The sequence below is a fragment of the Mus pahari genome, chromosome 7 (genome assembly GCF_900095145.1).
Source record: "Mus pahari chromosome 7, PAHARI_EIJ_v1.1, whole genome shotgun sequence".
In the NCBI taxonomy this organism is placed as follows: Eukaryota; Metazoa; Chordata; class Mammalia; order Rodentia; family Muridae; genus Mus; species Mus pahari.
In genome coordinates, this window is record NC_034596.1 from 2146753 (window position 1) to 2167460 (window position 20708).

The window sequence follows — 20708 nt, forward strand, 5'->3', positions numbered from 1 at the left end:
GTGTTCTAGGAGATAACAGATTAAGGGAGTGGGACCTTGGGGCAAGATCCTACCCAGCTAAATTTAGATCCAGGCATGGTGGCCCACACCTTTAATCCCAGGAGACAGGCATGCTGATCTCTGAGTTCAAGGTCAATCTACAGAGCAAGATCCAGGGTAGCCAAGCTTAGGCAGTGAAGGATTTGGAAAACAGAAAGCCAGTGGTAATGTACTATCGGCAGCTTCAGCCATGTGGCTCTGGCTCTAGAGTTAAGAATGGAAGGAACTACTGGGACAATTGATGCTGGTTAGCTGGAGCTAAGAAATTAGCAGTGATGATGAAGAGACCAGCATCACTGAGGTGAAATCTTCTGGGAATTGTTTTCTGGGAGCACAAAGAATCTGTGTTCCAGAGATAGCCAAGGTTGTACCTTGTGCTGTGGCTGGACTTAGTAATGTGTAAGAGTCACCCAGGTGGTACTGGTTTTAAAGGCATGAAGGTGTCATGAAGAACAGCTGAGGCTTGGCACTGTGAGAGGTCATGGAAGACCCTTGGAGAAGGTATAGCCTCAGCTGTAGTTGATGGCCCAGGACTGAAGGGGTCATGCAAAGGATTTGAGGCTTGGCACCAAGAAGAGAGCCTATGAGAGGTTGTTGGTAAAGCCTAGTTGGAGTGGAGCACCCCAGTATATTGGAGATGGCAGTACCATGAACACCAAGAACAGCAGCCATAGTGGAGTGGATCAATCTGAGCTTAGAGTGCTACAGAGGACAGAGCTGGAGAAATGATGCCAGCCCTTAGGAGGAGCCCAGAAGATCATGTGTGGATCCCAGACACTGAAACAAGAAGCTGTAACATTGAAGTTGCCTTGGAGACCCAAAGATGTTGAAGATGCCAGAGCCATGGAATACATGGTGAGGAAAGCTGCTAACAGGGAGTGGAACCAGCCCAGGAGAAAGCAGTTTGTTGCAGTCAACAAAGATGAAAAAGGAGTGGAGATCTGAAGACCGCTTTGACATCAGCCATGGAGACACAGAGGTTGGAGTTTGCCCAGCTGGTTTCCTGTCTTTCTTTGGGGATCGCAGTAAAGTGACTGGATGAATCTCAGAAGAGACCTTGAGCTTTGGACTTTTAACATTGTTGAGACTGCTATAGACTATGAGGACTTGAAAGTTGGACTAAACGCATTTTTCATTATGCTATGTTTAAGTATGGATGCCCCCCCCATAGACTCATGTGTTTGAACAAGTCTATGGGGGCTAGGGAGTGTAATGTGATTTATATATTCTTGGACCAGGGAGTGGCACCATTTGGAGGTGTGGCCTTGTTGAAAGGTGTGACCTGGTTGGAGTAGGTGTGTCACTGTGGGTGTGGGCTTAATACTCTCTCTCACTCTAGGTGCCTGGAAGTCAGTCTTCCACTAGCAGCCTCTGGATGAAGACATAGAACTCTCAGCTCTGCCTGCTCCATGCCTGCCTGGATGCTGCCATGTTCTCACCTTGATGATGATGGACTGAACCTCTGAACCTATAAGCCAGCCCCAATTAAATGTTGTTTTTTTATAAGACTTGCCTTGGTCATGGTATCTGTTCCCAGCAATAAAACCCTAACTAAGACACTGGGACTAGCTCCCAAGGGTTCACCCCATTTCAGTCTAGCTTCCATTTTTTACAGTTTGTTGAGAAAATGATTTTATTGAAAGTAAGAGATCTGGGGGCTGGAAAGGTGGCTCAGTGGTTAAGAACTCTTACAGGTCTTGCAGAGTACATGGGTTCAGTTCCCATTCCCTATACAGAAGCTAGCTAGCAACAGTCCATAAGAGGGTGATCCAGTGCCCTCTTCTGCCCTCTGAGGACAATGTACACACATGTGTGGTGCATATTCATGCAGGCAAGACTGTCACACATAAAATATAATTTAAAAAAATCTATGCTGTGTGGTATGTGTGTGTGGGTGTGTGTGGTGTGTATGCACTATAGTATGCATGTGGATATCCCATATGTGTGTGTGCATACTATAGTATGCATCTGGATATCCTGTGTGTGTGTGTGTGTGTGTGTGTGTGTGTGTGTGTGTGTGTGTGTTATAATGTGCATGTGGAGATCAAAAGGCAATTTGTAGTTCTCCCCCTCCACGTGTGGGTCCTGGGATTCAAATTCAGGTCATGAGGCTTATCAGTGGGCACTTTTATCCACCGAGTCTTATTACACCACCCCCACCACAGCACCCCTCAGCCCTGCCAGCCTGTTCTTTAAAATCTTACTGTAATGCTTTGAAACAGCTATGTAGGGCGCTGGGTCTAGCTTGCTTAATTGACACATAATGTGCATATTTATGGGGCACAACTAGTTTGTTTTGTTTCTAATAGCTGTCATAACTGATCCACAGAGGAGTGGTGGCATGGGGTGCGTGTACTGAATCACAGCTCTCTGCCTCATCCCACCCACCGATTCAAGGCTTTTTATTGAACTGGGCTAGGAATCATGCGTCTTCCTTTAGGTCAGCCAGTGGTTTACAAGCTAATTGGAAAGCTTTACCTTTTTATATTTTTAAACAAACAGACTCAACATCCGCCTACATTACTTGGGCAAATTTCAAACAGTTTAGAAAAAAGTCTGTTTCTAATATCTCCAGGTATGTCATGTAAGCACTTTTATAGGGCGATACCACAGTCTTGGCAACAGCAGGAAAAAAAAATGCCGACTTCAAAAGTCTCCATGCGATGCCAGCCTTACAATGGAAAAGCATTCATGTTACAGTGAGTCACCTAATTTCTCTAGAGTAGGCAAATGAAGTTGCATTTCCTCTTGGTGAGCAACAGCTGCGTATATGTTACAAATAGTATAAAATATCATTAGCAAAATAATAGGTGGAAAATGCCAGCCACCACTTGACATCGTAATAGGTCAGCGAATTTGAAACACTTGTTTGTGCAGGAAAAATATGTAACCCATCTACAAGTGTCTGGCTCATTTGAGAGCCGTCTCTAGACAGCCAAGCAGGGATGCTCAGTCAGTCCTCTCTGACCGCAGATCCTTGTATATGTGTTGCTAGAAAACTCTAGAAAGAAAAATAAACCTGAGCGTATCAATGCCTTCTGCTGCAGTTTCTGAGCGTCTGGACTGACTGCCCTGGTCACTGCAGCCTGGAGAAAATCTCCAAGGAGACAAACACCAACCAGCTTGTTGTTCCCCGTCAATCACAGGCAGACTGAATCAACGATCACACTCAGTTCACCATCAGTAGTGCTGTGGTGTGGTGTGCTGTGGTGTGGTGTGCTGTGGTGTGTGTGGTGTGCTGTGCTGTGGTGTGTGTGCTGTGGTGTGGTGTGGTGTGTGCTGTGGTGTGGTGTGGTGTGTGGTGTGGTGTGCTGTGGTGTGCTGTGGTGTGGTGTGGTGTGTGGTGTGGTGTGCTGTGGTGTGGTGTGGTGTGTGTGTGCGCTTCTGTGTGTGTGTGGGTATATGTGTGTATATGTTTATGTGCGTGTTTGTATATGTGAGTGTGGGTAGGTCAGAGGTCCACGTCAGGAGTCTTCCATTCACCTTTCTTTTTTTTAAGAGAGGAACTCTCACTGAACTTGGAGGCCATCAATTTGGCTAGTGAGCTCTATGGACCCTCCTGTTCCCAGCTCCCTAGCACTGGGATTACAAGTGTGCTCTGCTACACCTGAATTCTTCTGTGGCATCCAAACTCAGGTTCTCAGGCTTGCATGGCAAACACTTGCCTAACTAACTAAGCCATCCCATACCCTCTGCTTTTGGGGGGTTTGTCTTATTTTGTTTTGTATTTCTACCAGCCCCCCCCCCCAACATAATATCTTTATTCTTGATTGTGAGTCTAACCTTTAAAGACTGAGCTCATAATGTGTTTATTAATTATTTGGGAATTTCATACAGTGTACCCTGATCACATTCACTTCTTACTTGTCCCAGGTCCACCCCCCTACCCTTGCCCCCCCAAAAAACCCCAAAAGAACAACAACCAAAACAACAAAAAAAACCCAACCCCCCCAAGGCCAATTTGTGTTGCCCATGAACTGAGACGACTGAGAGACATTGAAGACTTCTGTGACAAGCACCTTACACACACAAAAGAAACAGTCCAGATAGACAGCTACTGAGCAGAGCCCTTTAAAAAATTGTGCTAAAGCTCTTTACAGTTGATGGCTCCTGGGGAGGGGTGGGTGGGGAGGGGGACTTGGTTTTCTTTAAAGGGGTTAAGCCTCTGGGGGTTTGACCATGCTTTCCTTTTTAAAAGATAGGCTTTGCTATGTAATCCAGGTCAGCCTTAAACTCATGGTTCTCCTGCCTCGACTTCCTAAGTGCTGGGTTTACAGGCCTGTTCCACAGAATATGAGTATAAATGAATATAAATGAAAAACTTACTTTAGTGTTCATTCTGTAACATCTTCCTCATTTAGTCAGAGACGCGTGGCTGTTCATGTAGTTCATTATTAAAGGGAAATCTAGGAAATCCAAATTAGAACCATCTGTACTTTTAACTACGTAGCAAAGCCTTGGCAGTGTGAGACCCCGCCCTTCTCTTCATCATTCAAAATACCTTCTTTGCTTTTTCCAAAGTTGTGTTGTATGTGCTATTATTCTTTCTGTCATTGACTGCTGACTTCTGGGTTTCCAGTCTAAGACAGGGTATGTATATTATGTATGTCTATTACAGGGATTCCTTCCCTGGGAAGATACAAACATGCAGCGCTTCTTAGAAGGTCCCAGTGACAGAGCACAGTACCTTCCCTCCAGAGTCCAACCTAAGGAACCAATGAGCTTAGAGGCCTGACAGGGAACAGGTGAGGGGTTGCTTACAGGACCATGAACCCCTCCATACTACAAAGTCTTCACCCAGCATGGATGATGGCTTCCCAAGAGTCACGCAGACTTTCAGTAACTTCCCCAGCTTTTATACTCTAACATATCCCAAGACCCCTAGGCCGTTTGCAGTGAGGACATAATTGCATACAAAGGCTGGAAAGAGTGACTGGAGTTTCGGGGAGGGCTCACAACCCACCCAATCTCTCCTCCTCTGAGCAAACATCTGTAGCCAACGGGCCCTATCATGATGGTTGCTTGAAATCAGGCACTGCTGGTCTAATGAAGACAGTGACGGTTTTGCTTGGAGGATAGCACACTCCAACCCCCAAATGTGTGTGTGTGTGTGTGTGTGTGTGTGTGTGTGTGTGTGTGTGTGTGAAGTGAGATGGGTCAAAGGGAGAGTAAACTGATCTTGCAGTACCCACCTCTGGAGCCCTAACACCATCACCTCCATCAAACTCCTCAGGTCCCAGCCAGGGTGGCAGAGGAAGAGCCCAGGGAGGAAGACTCCATCTCCTTCCCTAGCTGGGAATGTTCAGTGGTCGAGAGCTCAGTCACCTGCCTTGCACCCGACTGGGCATGGGCACAGAGAATTGAAGTAGGGGCATCTAGTCTTGTCTGCCTGGATTCCCCAGCCTTCTCCGTGTGGCGTAAAACTGAATTTTGAGTAGGAAAGGGCCTCGGTGCTGGCATTTTCTTGCTGTTCCCTTTTATCTGCGTTACAAACATTATCTTCAATTGTAGATTCCTTGCAGGAATCTTGTTAAGCCATATATCCATTTGTGAGAGGAGTTAATGCAGTTAAGATTTGCTCACATAATTGATAAAGCCACTTAGCTAGGGACTTGGGACATACCATAGGAGTTCAAGCTATCAGCATCAATTAGAGAGAGGAAAACCAGGTAGTTCTGAGTATGTCAAAGAATTGGATGCTCCAGCCTGAAGCGAGTTTAGCTTTTTGAGTGGGTCAGCCTGGTGTCCATGACAGATGATAGGCACAGCTGAAGCATAGAAGCTGGGCGAAACCCCTTTGCATAAAGCAGGGAACTCTGAAGAGATGCTTTATCAGAGAAAAGGGATTGCCTTGCATCATGGTCACTTCTGGAACGTGTAAATGATATGTGAATATATTTTTCTATGATACATTATATATGTGTGTATATGTACATATATTTGCATGTGTGTATGTATGTGTATGTGTGTATACATATGCATATGTATGTCTGTATATGTATATATGTGTATGTATATGGATCCCCCCATAACCTGAGGTCCAAGATCAGGGTATACACAGGGTTGGTTCCTTCTGAAGACTGGGAGGAAGGCCAGCTGCAGCCTCCCCTACCATCTGCAGGGTTGCTGTAGATCTCTGGTGTTCCTTGACTTATAAAAGCTTCACCCTGATGTTTGCCTCCATCTTCACATGGTGTTCTCTGAGAATATGTATCTGGGACCAGCTTCCCTTTGTATAAGGACAACATTGTATGTCATGAGGGTCCCAACTCTTGTGATGTCACTTTAAATTAGAGAATTATGCCTCCAACTCTGCCTCCAACTGAAGCCACGACTGAGGTACAGCGATTTACTACTATGGCACAGGAATACTGGAGGGGGGGCAATTCATCTATAATGTTGGCTCCACTCAAACCTCCTGACGTAGGACCTCGGAGAGTGAAAGCTGGTGTGCCTGTGTGACATTCATGTGGCATGTACCATGCACGTGACAACCCATGCATGTGACAATCACTCGTCACAATTCTTAGAACACTGACTTTTGTTCTGTTTTTGAGACAAGGTCTTGCTACATGGCCCTGTCTGGCCTGGTACTCTCTATGTAGCCAAGGCTGGCCTCTGATTCCCAAATTCCCCTCCCTCTGCCTCCTGAGTGCTGGGATTACAAGTGTGCACCACCATATTGGATTTGAATTTTTAGAGCATTTAAGATGAGATCTGCCCTCTTGGATGTACAAGCACATGGTACAGAGCTAAGGACTCTGAGCACAGTGCTGTAGAGCTGATTTTTCATCTTGCGTGGATAAAACACTACATTTTTCAAACATCAATCTATGGTTTTTTTTAAGTGACGTGCACGCTTAGTAAAATTTGAGAACCACAGAGCCACCTGAAGTGACTGACACACAATGTCTCATCTCAGATACATTGATGAACAAAAGAGTGCATTTAAGTGTATGGCTGAGTCCTAGGAGGAATGAAAGAAAAAATAATCTCAAATGTCAAAACTGGAGAAATGAAGCCAGAGAGCTGACCCAGGGCAGCATTAGAGAGCATGAGACGGTATAGATCAAGAGGTTCTCAACCTTCCTAATGCTGTGACCCTCCAGTACTGCTCCTCATGTTGTGGTGACCTCCAACTATAAAATTATTTTTGTTGCTATTTCATAACTGTAATTTTGATACTGTTATGAATCATCATAAATATCTGTGTTTTCTGATGGTCTCAGGCAACCCACAGATTGAGAACTACTGGTCTAAACCCTTAGCAACTCTCTGTCTGTCTGTCTGTCTATGTCTGTCTCTGTGTCTGTCTCTGTCTCTGTGTCTGTCTCTGTCTCTGTGTGTGTGTGTGTGTGTGTGTGTGTGTGTGTGTGTGTGTGTGTGTGTTTGAGTAGGGGTAGGGATGTGGTAGGGACCTAACCCAGGATGTCACGTATTGGAAGCTCTGCTTCTGTTCTTCATTTCCAGCCTAATTTGAACTTTTCTCTGCTGACTCTTCACTGGTGCCCATGACAGATGATAGGCCATTGCCCAGCTGAAGCAGAGAGAGTGGGCTAAACCCCTTCGCATAAACCATGGAGCTCTGAAGAGATGCCTTATCAGAGAAAAGGAGCTAGAAACAAACCAGAGAAGCACTTCATCTGGTTAAAATTTTTGAGGCTGGGGCTCTACTGTACACTCAGCTCTGCTCTGGGGGCGTACAGGGTCAGGCGGGTGGTCGGGGCACATTTCTGATCAGGGGTTTGGGGGAGGTACTAGGGTTTGTTCTGAAATACATGAGAGAGTGGGGTTTGATAAGGTTTGCTGTCTGGCAACTTGAGAACGGGCAGGGGCGGGGGCGCAGAGCAACTGGAGAAAGGTATCCTGGGAGCTGGGGGTAGGCTGGAAGTCTAGAGAATACGCAAAGGCCATGTCAAAGCAGAACTTGCTACCTTTAAAGACTGCCAAGCACGCCTCCACGTGGTTCCCCACAGCAATCTGTAGCGATGGGCTGTTACTATCATACAGTACCTTTGGAGGCCATGTTAGGAAGTGATCACACCTTTTTAGTTTCAACCCTTGTCCAACTGTCCCCATTGCTTTGGGGCCTATGGTGAGGCAGCAGATTACGCCTGGAGGATCTAGAGAAGGAATCTGCTAATCTCATGGTACCTGGGAAGCAAAAGTCATTAAAAGGAGCTGGAGTCCATGATCCTATCTGAGGACACACCCCTCCGATACCCTACTGCCTTTCGCTAAGCCCACTATGTAAGCTTTTACTACCTCCTGGGGATCAAACCTTTAACACACATACTTTGGGGAGACAATCATATCCAAATGATAGCAAACCCCAAGGAGAGATCTGCCCCTCACCCAAAAGCCCTCACCACCTGCCCATCCCCAAGGCCTGGAGGAAGAGCTGCATGGTGACATAGCTAGCTGTGTGTAAGCTGGCAAATGGCTGCTGGGATGTCACAAGCCTGTGTGGGGAGAGCCAGCATAGGAGGATGCTCACGTGCCAGGGCTAGGGCCAGCCTGAGGGAATCTGTGCCAAGGCCAGGGCCAGTCTGAGGGAAACCGAGTTGCTAAAATCATGTGGCACTTGGTAATTTGGGAATCTAATTGTGTGTGTGTGTGTGTGTGTGTGTGTGTGTGTGTGTGTGTGTGTGTGTGTGTGTGTGTGTGTGTGTGTTGGGAAGGGGTGGGGATCTAGCCCAGGGTGTCACACACACTAGCAAATGCCCTACCTTCCAGCCTGAAACCTAATTTGAAAACGTCTCTGCTGATTCTGTGGTAGTTACGTAGCAACTAACAGTTCTCATTGGCTGAGTTATTTATCAGACACTGGGTAATTTTTCTATACAGTCCTCATGGCAATCCTACAAAATAAACATAATTATTATCCCTCCACTGCCTAGAAATCTTTAACTCTGAGGGATAGGTAATGAATGTGGCAGTTGTTCCCTAAATAATGACACAGTTTTACACTTAGATCTACCGACTGCTACATCAATATGCTGATAGTGGTTAACTCCAGGGAGTCAATGATAGGTTTTATTTTGTTAATCCATTTAAAAAATTTTCAAGGTTTTAAATATAAAATGGAGAGAAATTTAATAGCCATAAAAGAACTCAATTGCACAACCAAAACAAGCCACTGGGATGTGTGTGCAGAAGGGGGTGTGTGTGAGCAGAGAGGCCAAGCAGGACCCCGTGTCCTGGGTGCCTCCATCACACCTAGGGCCCTACTTCATTCTTCAGCGTGCTGTTCTTTTGATCTCAAGCCCAGGACACAGTGCTAAAGGCAGGTGGGAGACCACATCTTCACCCTGATAGACCTTGTCTTTGCCACCCCATCACAGGTCAACCCTTTCAGAGACCGCATCTGTAGGGTATTCTCCCACAACAACGTGTTCTCCTTTGAAGACGTGCTGGGCATGGCGTCTGTGTTCAGTGAGCAGGCCTGCCCCAGCCTGAAGATTGAGTATGCCTTTCGTATCTATGGTAGGTACCCTGTTTGGGGTGGTGGTGTAGAGTGGGGAGGAGAAAAGGGCCAAAAAGGACTTGCCGTGTCTGAAATCCAACCACTGCTGGGGTTGTGTGACTGGCATTTATTGGCTCTTTGTGAGTATATATCATGTTTCTTGAGTCCTGTGAAATAACAAAACCGGTTGAGAATCCTGGCTCTAATTGACAGAGGCTCTTTCCTCCATTTCTTTGGTGTAAGTGGCTTTTATTAGTGCTGTGACCAACACAGCTGACAAGAAGCAGCCGAGGGGAGGGGGAGTTGTTAGGGCTCAGTCTGAAGGCACATAGTCCATCGTGGCAGGGACAGCGTGGTGGCTCGCAAGCAGCCCACAGGAGCTGGAGTGTGCGGCCGGGATGCCTCACCTCTTTCCGTGTTGCTGGGACAGGAATCAGAGATGACAGACAGGATGCTGGATGGTATTGTAAGCCTTCGGTCCTACCCACTTAAGACAACCATTTCCTCCCTGGCTCAGTTCCTCCTCCCAAAACAGCGCCAGCATCTGGGGACCAATTGTTCAACACATGGGCCTGGAAGGGCTATTTCAGGTTCAAATTATAATGCCGTCCAAGGGTACTTGGGGTTGCCAGTGTGGCTGTCTAATGATTTCTCTCTGAGCAGGCCAGAAAGAAAAAGAAGAGGCATGTGGGTGCACAGGATTTGGGCTTGTCTGGCAGGAAGGTCAGATGGGACGTGCAAGTCTCGAGCACTAGAACCATCTATGCACACAATGACTTCGTCATTTTGATTTCCTGAGAATCACTTTTCTTATCTTGAAAGGGAAGGAACTTGAGAGAGACCATCTCTGAAGCCTTTGGGATCTCCCCTTCGCCTTGCAATGTCCCCTTAGCACAGTAAGAACCAAGGAAACCTTGAGACGCTCTCCACAGTCCACATCTGCCTTTAGGTATATTGTGATAACTCCTTGTTTGCAGAGGCAGACTGGTGTGGGTCAGCACGGCCTGCTCTGTTTAAGTAGGTCGTCCAGCTTCTCCTGTCCTCAGACATCAGCGAGCAGACTCATGCAGACTGAGGAAAACCTAAACTTGCTAGGATTACCAGGGGCACATCCCTGTAATCCTAATATTTAAGAGACTGGGACAGAGGGATAACAACTTTGAACACCAACTGGGCTTCAGAGTGAGACCTTGTCTTGTAGCCGTGGGCTGGTGCTATAGCTCAGTGGTAGAATGCTTAACCAGACTCTTGACAAGCGTGACAAGCCTCTGGATTTGATTCTCAAACTAAACAAACAAACAAACAAACAACCCCAAACCCTGTAAACTGAAGAACCTGAATGGCAAGATTGCAGTCTGAATTAAACCAAAAATGTCAGCTCTGTTTTGGAGATATAGCAGAACTCAGAGTCCCTACAACAAACATTTACAACACTCCAAATGAAACCTAAAGACGACCTGAAATGCAAAAGCATTCTTTTAAATCTTGCTGCAGCTTCCAGAACGGAGACTGACTCTGACATGACCCAGATACTAAAATTCACTGATAAAAAGTTTTAAAACAGCCATCACAACGGCCTTCGATTTTTGGAGAAAGAGAAGGAGACAAGGAAGAAAAAATGCAGGAATGGAGAGGGGGAGAGAGGGAGAAGGAGGAAGATGAAGGGTAGTGACTGACTTAGATAATTAGGGTGGCTGTCACCCCACAGTCTGCTGTGAGTGAGACACCCAGGAAGGATGTGATTTAGTTCAGTCCAAAGGCGCAAGGACCAAGAGTGCTGCTGGCCAAGGACAGAGCCGAAAGAGAAAAGCCCCTCCTTCTGGATGACACCCACCCACACTGACAAACGTCATCTTGGGTTTTTTTAAATTTATATTTGTGTGTGTGTGTGTGCAGTACCCAAGCAGACCACAGAAGTTTATTAGATTCTCTGGAATTGCTAGCTGTGCACATCCCAACATGGTTGCTGGGAAGCAAACTCAGGTCCTCTGCAAGATACAGGCTCCACACAGATGAGCCACCTCTTCAGCCCCTCCTTCTTTTAAAAAAAAAAAATGCTTTGATGACTTCATACAAGTATGTAATGTATTATTCATTTTCAACTCCTATTACCGTCTTTAATTCCTCTAAGACAACTGAACCCTTCCATATCAACAAGAGGCCCCTCCAACTTTCATGTGTGTGTGTGTGTGTGTGTGAGAGAGAGAGAGAGAGAGACAGAGACAGAGACAGAGACAGAGACAGAGAGACAGAGTTAATTGGGGTTGCTTACATGATCATAGCTGCTTCGAAGCATGGCAATTTACCAGTGTCGACACCACTGAAGAAAACTCCCCCCCCCCCACAACTGTTAACTGTCCAGAGCTCCTGACTCAGGGGCAGAAGTTTCAGGAGGCTGCCTCCCCATCACGGAGGGCCTCTCCTGCAGATCCGAATGGGACCTTCTTTATTCAGCTAACTGACTCAAATGCTAATCTGTTCCAGAAATTCTCACAGACACACCAGGAAATAATTTTTTTTTCTGCCTTTATCTGGGCATTCCTCAGCCAAGTCAAATTGACACACAAGATTGGCCATCACAATAACCATTTCCAATAAAGTAAAAGAAAAGATATGAAATCTCAGCAGAAAAAAAAAATGGAGCTCTGAGAAGGAATTAAATGGGTGGGGCCTGACAACTTGGGCATGGGGAGACTGAGGCAGGAGGATCACATGTCAAGGTGGGCTATGAAGGGAGTTCAAGGCTAGCCTGGGGAACTTAGCAAGTCTGTATTACAACATTTTAAAAAGTGAAGTGCTGGAATGTAGTTCAGTGGCAGCGTGCCCGCCCAGTCTGCAATAGCCTTTAGGTTCATACCTCACTGCCAAACAAACAGGAAAACACATGAAATAAAAAGTCAGTGGGCGGGCTCAACAGGAAAATGGAGGAAACAGACGAAAGGGTAAATCTGAAAACACACAAAGGAAAAAATCTGAATAAGAGAGAGCAAATATTGAAAGAATTTAAGAACAGGGCCTCTGGGACATGCTAAGTTGGAAAGGTTGAGATGTACAGCCAGTGATTCAGTTGGAGGATAAGACATATCTGAAGAACTAATCACCCCAGATGCCTTAAATTTGCTACATGACACAAGTTCGTAGTGAATGAATCCCAAGCCAAATGAAATCATACACCCGTATATTAGCTCAACAATCTCATCTTGTTTGTGTGTCTGTCTCTGTGTGTCTATGTGTATGTGTATCTGTGTGTATGTCTCTGTGTGTGCATGTGTGCATCTGTGTGTGTGTCTGTGCATGTGTGTGTGTGTCTGTCTGTCTGTCTGTGCGTGTGTCTGTGTGTGTGTCTGTGTATATCTATGTGTGTGTCTGTGTGCGTCTGTGTGTGTGTGTGTGTGCGCGTGCGCACATGTGCGCTCCTGTATAGCTTCTCCCTTCCTTATCCTGAGCAGTCCCAAGCACCCCTAGGGAATATTCCCTGGGTCCCAGGAGTCCTCAGCTTGCTAGTCACTACCAGGGTTCTGTCAGATGTGGCAGCTGTGCTGACTGAAGTCCCCGTCACGCTCTCTAGGACAAGACAGCTCCTCTAGCAGAACAGTGACCCAGCTCAGCCTTCTTATCTCAGCCAAGAGTGCGTGGGTTGCAAGTCACAGAAACTTAGCTCATGAAGTAACAGATAAAGGGTAGGCAGTGAATAGTCTGCCCGGCGTGGGTGAAGAAAATCGCCCGAAGCTCATGGCTTCAGGTGCCACGCTCCATGGTTTCCTGCTGCTTGGCTTGATTGGGCCCTCCATGCCTCTTCCTTCCTCCCTTCCTCCTTCCCCCTCCTCTTTCTTCCTTTCTCCTTCTCTTCCCTCCTCTTCCTTCTCCTCCCCTCTTCTCCCTCCTCCTCCTCTTCTAATTTTTATTCTCTTTGTGATAGGGTCTCAATATAAAGTCCTGTGTAATCGGGAACTCACAGAGCTCTACCTGCCTCCTCCACCTCAGTGCTGGAGTGAAAGTGTACGCTACCACTCCCAGCAGGACCCCTCTCTTAAAGTCTCTTAAAACAAAACTCCAGTCAAAGTTCTAACTACACCAGTTCCCATCCGGAGGACGCTGGCTGCGGGAGGCTTTTGGACTGCTGGCAGAGCACGGTTTTTGTGTTCATGGACCTTTGGCCCTGGCTCCTTGCTGCCTAGGAGCTGGAGTCTGCCCTCAGCTTCTGCAGGATACCCTTGGGACCCTTGAGACCCAGCCTTGCCAATGTAACCACTTATCTTCAGAGATAAAAAGGGGAGCGGTCCTTGCCTCCTCTACAGTTAGAAGGGAGGCTTCCACGGTATAATCTGATCACGAAAGCGCATCCATCCCATCATGCCTGCCAAAGTGTTGGCTGGAGACAGGCGACAGTCTCCATCTAAACCAAACAGTACCAAGAGGTGTGAATTGTGGCGGGTTGGGGGACAGGGCACGTGACGAGTGCTTATGTAGCTGGGGCTAGCCTCAAAAACACTTGAACTCCCTATCTTCCTGCCTCTACCTCTAAAGTTCTGGTATTATAGTAAAGTACCATCAAGCCCAGCTCCTGATGTTTGTCCCTGAGTGGCTTTTCTACTTGCAAGTATGGAACATGTGCACTATAGACCCCGGGGAGGGACGAAGGCCTGGGCACAGCTAGGAAGCTGTCGGAAAGCTGGGTAGCCCCTCTACATGGCTGCTAAGTAAACTTCTGTTTTCCCAGACTTGAGCTTCTTTATCTGTGCCCATGCCAAACCCATCAGGGATCAGATGCTCACAAGCATCTTCTAGACACAGGACCAACTTTGCTTAGCTTTAGAAATGAGAATGTTTAGCCCTCAGAGGCCAGACTAAGTGATTGGGGCCAAGCTGGAGACCAGACACACACTCCCACCACCAGTGTTCTTGAATCTTCCTCCATTCCTCTCCAAGACCCCGAAGCACACAGTTATTCCCCTTCCTCAATGATCCCCAAGCAACAAAAGCTCAACTTTGCCACGAAAAACAATGGTGTAAATAGGTATCTGGGACTCATGTCCAGGCTGTACCAGTACACCCAGACAAGTCAAGGCGCTCTGCCTGAAGAGTTGTGAGTACACGGCTGTCTGCTCAGTGTGAGACAGAACTCCAGGATCCTTATATTTAAAGCCTGGTACCTAGAGGCTGCTCAGGAAGTCTGAAGTGTTGGCCCATAAGGAAGGGGGAAGAGAAATGAAAAAGAAGAGCGAAGAGGGACAGAGGAGAATGTGTTGGCAATGGTCATGGTAGTGATTCTCCCAAGAATTCAAAGACCTCTCAATGCTCCGAGCGAGATTCAGGGACCAGGCTAGTGAGCAAATCAAACACGTAGACTCTCTGCCCCCACCCTTACACCTCTGAATCAAATCTACATCTTAGCAGGACACTCCCTCACCTCAGGTTCTGCCCCTAAAAAGTCTAGAAAGCCATGCTTTCGCCTCCTGGGAGTTAAAACAAAACAAGAAACACCTTGATGTAATGGCAGATCCTGGGCACTGGGCTTTACAGCCCCCCTGGGTATTTCTAATGTGCATAGATTTGGAAGATTCTGCTTCAGCTCACTGTGTCAGTCAGGACTGTACTCAGCTACATGCTGCAATGTCCCTGGTTAAAAACAAAGGTGTACAGCCAGCCGGAATGGTGGCTCCAGAGTCCTTTAGGCTTCCTCGCCTGTAAAGTGTTTCTATGAGACTTTTCCTATTGTCCTCATGAGCATAAAATGGCTTTTGTGCCTCCAGACTTCTCATCTCTCTTCTAGGCAGGGAAAGCTGCATGTGGGGGTGGGGAGGGGTGGGAGAGGAAGAAAGACGTCAACTCCTCTTCTCACAAGCTTTCTTGGAACTCCACCAAGACCCTTCAGTTTATATTTCATGGGCCAGAATGATGTCATACGGCCACCCAGGGCTGCGGCAGAGACAGGAAAGCCACGAATTTTTCATCTGAACACAGTGTCGTCTTGAACAAGAACTGTTTTGAAAATGGCTCCTGGGTGAGACTTGCAGAGGGGCTAGAGCACTGTGAGGCCTGGGACTCACCTCCTGGGAACAAGATCTGTACTGAGGGACATTCTGGCCTCCAGGTGACCAATGCCACATCTCTTCATATCTCCAGGATGATTTACCACCTGTCAGAGACCAACATCTGGGCCACACCTTTCTGAGACCTAACCCAACTACAGAGATGCCAGTGGCTAGCTGAGGCTGTAGAGGGAGCCTAGGGGGAACATTGAAAGCTTGCCCTTGGTCTGCAAGCAATGCATGGTTTTTGCTTATAGCAGTTCTTTGAGGAAACATGTTTTGGAGATAATTGGTGACTGAGTCTTAACCATGCCAGTTCCCTAAACTTGTATGGTGTCACGAAGCAAGTGAGAGAGAGCCCCCACACCATTGAGTGGCCAATCACAGGCTATGAGTCCCAAGACTGCTGGGTCAGCATAGACAGAGATCCAGCCAAATGACAGACTCCCTGGCCCTAGCCCTCTCCCAGACAGCTCTGCCCTTACACCCCCAAAGGACAGGAACCATCCAGGGCTACATTTACTCTAGCAAATTATTCTGTTTTCATATGGCTTGGGACCAAAGCCATGTCATTTTCTGTAGTCTCTGCATGTGGGAGCCAGGCCAGCAGGATGCTTGGGGACACTGCAGGGGCTTACTGAGAGGATGCAGAGTTACTGGCAGTGTGGCTGCTCGATGCTTCCTGTGACCCCACCCCTTTCACCTGCTCCTCTGACCCACTTTCTATGGTGTGCAGGAGTTATAAGGGAGAGCTGAGCAGGGAGAGGACCCAAGAGCAGCTCAGACTAGAGCTCCAGCCATGGGCCAAGAATCCAGCCAGGGAAGGACTGTACCTCCCATATGCATGCCTTGCTTTTGGAGACAGACATTTCTTGGCTCTGCTGTAGAAGGACTCTGGTACTAGCAGACTCTGAGCCTCAGTTTCCCCAATAACCCATTAGCTCTACCTGTCATTCTTCAAAGTGGAACGTTAGAGTCTCTTGGGCTTTCATTTTGAATACTTAGTGATAAGCAAGTGATGGAGAATTAAGCCCTGGCTCCAGCTAACAGGAATCTTCCACGTTCCAGACTCATGACAAGGGAGGCTAAGCATCCCCTATTCAACCTTCACATTGAAGAGACACAGCTATTTTTCTCATGTTACAGACAGGGAAACTGAGGCTCAAATATTGAGCTGATATGTTACACACACACACACACACACACACACACACACACACACACACACACACACACACACATGATGTGATGGTGTAGAGAAGCCAAAAGTAGCTAATCATAGTGGCTCTAAGGCTCTGTGGCATTAGGGATCCAGGCCCCTCCTACTTGTGCCTTTGCTTGTGTCATGATTATCTTATTGTCGCAAAGATCTTCCCAGAAGTCATTTGCCCTTCTGCTTATATGTCAGTCTTCAGATCTTATCCATTTGACCACCTCTTAGAGCAAGAGGGGCTGGAAAACACAGTGTTAAGTCTGGATAGGTGGATTTTTGTAATGAAGGCAGTTGTGCATGGTAAAGAGCACAGATTATAGGTAGAGTCTGAATAGAAGGATTTAGCCATGACCCCATCAACTATTATGGGTGAGTGGGCATTCATCCATCCATTTATTCTTGAGACTGCTCTGTGCTGGGTACTGCCCTCAGAATTAGAAGGTCAAGCTGTATGGAGTATTTCTCAAGCCCCTGGCCCTCTGAGGTGCAGTCAGAGTTCTTGAAGCCAACCCAATAGTGAAATACCATCCCACTTCCCTGAGAAGCTGGGACACATATCCAGGTCACTCAAGCAGCTACTACACAGGGACAGAAGCATGGGAAGATGCCCAAGGATTTGGGTTCCAAACTCAGGCTACCTCCCACTCCTCTCTACTCTGCCTGACTCCCAGCCACCAAGCTACCACCTGGCTTCTGAGTTCTGAAATGGAGATTCTCATAGACTTTGACATGAGGCCAGGTCAGCCTAGGTGAACTTTGCTCTTCCATTCCCTGGCCCCATGGACAAGCCATATCATACCTGAGCCTCACTCTCCTCTCAGCAAAATAATAAAAGAGCAGATGGTGAGGATTCAATGACTAAAAGTAGGATGCATCTGAGCACACAGTAGGCATGCAATCAATGCTTATAATTATTGCAATCATTGTTGCCTACAGTTGGTCCTTCTGCAGCATGCCCCACCCCTTCAAGTCAGCTAGGCCATGTCCCAGATTCTAGACCCACTTGGGACAAGTGGACCCCACTTGAGCTCTCAGAGACTTATGGGAGTCGGTCCACAGGCCAGGGACTCAGCCTCTGTCTCCTCTGCAGATTTTAACGAGAATGGTTTCATTGATGAGGAGGACCTCCAGAAGATAGTGCTAAGACTACTGAAAAGTGATGACGTGTCTGAGGACCTGCTGATGGACGTCATGCACCACGTGTGTATCCAGAGGCTGAAGGGTGGGACCTGGGTGGTCACCCAAAGCCCCCAGATACAGGCCTCCTTCTCCTTCGCATTCTCCTTCTCCTTTTTTAAAGATTTATTTATTATATGTAAGTACACTGAAGCTGTCAGATCCCATTACAGATGGTTGTGAACCACCATGTGGTTACTGGGATTTGAACTCAGGACCTTCAGAAGAGCAGTCAGTACTCTTAACCGCTGAGCCATCTCTCCAGCCCCTACAGGCCATCTTCTTTGGAAGGGATTGGTTCAAAGTCCCCCGCAGCTGCCATTGGGTGGGCAGCACATGGTGTCCTGAGAAGTGGGTACACAGTGGAGAGAACTTTGCCTCAACTGTCTGTCCTTCCCATGAGAATCATCTATGTCCCCCAGAACAACGTACCCTGCCTTCCCTCCTGAAAGCTTCCCACCCGCAGGGGGCACCGAGGACCACAGCGTCTTCTCTCATGCTTCATTAGGAGCACAGTGCCCAGATACCCTAGTGACAAGGCATAGAGAGAGTCTAAGAGGACGCTCAGGTCCGTGTGCTCTCAGGCTGTGAGAACCCCTGAGCATCTCAGGTCTGGATGGTACCACCTGACTTGGGCTTCTTACAGTGCTGGGCCCATGTTAATGTCTGGCTACTGTTCTCACTTCCACACTGGTGCTGGAGGGCCCCCCATAAGAAGAGTCCTCCCAGGAGAAAGCCTATGAATCCTCCTCTCCCCCTACCTTAGCTCACACACCTTCACCTCTCTGTGGGGCAGAGGCCCTGAGACACCCTGGCGTGTGGTAGGTGGCTCCTCTACACAGACCATTGTCTCCCTCCTCTTGAGATCCATCTCCTGTCAGGCCCAAGGCCCCTCACAGGTTCCTCCATCCCAGCAGGTCCTGAGCGAGTCAGATCTGGACAATGACAGTATGCTTTCCTTCTCCGAGTTCGAACACGCCATGGCCAAATCTCCAGATTTCATGAAGTAAGACATTCTTGAGGGTGGGGGTTTTCCACCAAGGTTGGAGGGAGCGAAGGTTCTCTAGTCTCCCCAGGACCAAAGGCTATCTATCTCTTCCTATGGGAGTCATGGGTTTCCAGGACTTCACTGATTCTTTCAGTAATGGTAAAACTGAAGCTTCCAAGAAATCAGCTAACCTTGGGGAACCACCGAGACGGGCTGACAGGATGCCAGGGCTTGCAAGCCATGTGTGGGGTTGGTACAACCTCAGAGCCATTGCCCCTGATGGCAGACATCTACGTCTATCTCTCATACTGGCCTTCAGGTCTGACCTGAGCATAACCCAGATACACTGGGAGATCACAAGAGAAACAACTCATTCCACTGGAGAGCAGAAGGGATCTTAACGGTCTACGCTCTAGACTCCCTCCAGATGACTGGCTCTCTGCATTTCCAAGGCCATATTTACCAGTCTTCTGGTTCCTTCCAATTCAGAACGAGTGCATCATCTCTAGAGATGGTCCTCAACATGACCGAAGAGGCCTTTCATATATATGCCACATTGGCATCTGGTGACACATACCTTTTGCGCTTGCCCTTAACGCTGACCCTTGCCTCATAGACAAGATGAGTTTGATGGTGAAGAAGGAAGATGGCTTTTGAAAATTTTACAAACTAACTCAAAACAGGACAGAGCTGAGTCTAGCAGGAACCTTGGCAGGAGCCAAGATAGCTACACATTCTCGTCTCCCTCTCTCTCTCTTCCTGACCCGCCTCTCCGTCTTTCTGACCCGATTCCCCCTCCATTCTCTCTTCTCCTACACACTTACTTCCACTGCACACCAGCAACCTCTGGGTTGTCAGACATGGCCTATCATGTGTCATGGCCTCCCAACAGTTTGTGTCTGTTTGATTTAACTTCAGTGACTCTTAAAGTAATGTCTCAGCTCAATTCTGAATTCTCAAGCAGAGGGATTCTGACTGGCCCAACTGGGTCAAGTGCCACACTTCTTCCAACCACCTGGATAGACATACATCTCTAGGTTCCAGGGATGGGGATAGGGCAGAATCTAGAGATGCCATGCTCGAATCACCCTCATCAAAGGAAATCCCTCTTCCCTCCACAATGGCCCCACCCAACACAGCCGCTGGAATCCCATCCACCCTGCGCCTCTGTCTGAATCATTCCTGTTTGTTTCCGTTAGCCACCCGAAAATTCAGAAACCCTTTGTGTTCTGATGATGCTAATAGAAGCTTAAAGAAAGCTTAGGAATTGGGGAAAGAATTTAAACTCTTTGCTATGCAATCACGAAGACCCGAGTTTCACCCCTAGCATCCATATTAGAAGCTGGGTGTAGTGGCGTAAACTTGTAACTAGCAAGGTTAGGGAGGCTGAGCAGGAGGGCCCCTGGGCTCCCTGATCCCAGCAAAAGACTGTGTCTGAAAACAAACAAAAACAAAAGCAAGGTAGATGACGCCCAAGGAACCACACCTGGGCAGCTCACTCATTAACACATGTACACACACACACACACACACACACACACACACACACACACGACCACTGCTCACAGAAAAGGCATGATATTAGGAGGTGGGGACCTCAGATGGCTCTGGGATTCTCTTTCAGCTCCTTTCGGATTCACTTCTGGGGATGCTGATGTGGAGGTTCAGCAGCTTCAAGGAAGACTACTGGACCCCCCTGCATCCAGGCACTGTAGAATCTGACCTGAATTATGACTCAGCTCTGACCCTCCTTCACCTCTAGAGTATTGTTTGCTAAGTAAATATGTGTTTCCC

General features: G+C 47.6%; 1 protein-coding gene across 1 annotated transcript in view; it reads left to right on the forward strand.

Annotated features, from left to right (window-relative positions):
* The window catches only part of Cib4 (calcium and integrin binding family member 4), a 59654-nt gene extending 38946 nt beyond the window's left edge, over nt 1–20708 (forward strand). The window contains exons 4-7 of the mRNA XM_021202535.1: nt 9384–9525; nt 17841–17950; nt 18844–18932; nt 20539–20708. Of these exons, the coding sequence (XP_021058194.1) occupies nt 9384–9525; nt 17841–17950; nt 18844–18932; nt 20539–20569 (372 nt within the window). The 3' untranslated portion in view covers nt 20570–20708. The remainder of the gene's footprint in view (nt 1–9383; nt 9526–17840; nt 17951–18843; nt 18933–20538) is intronic.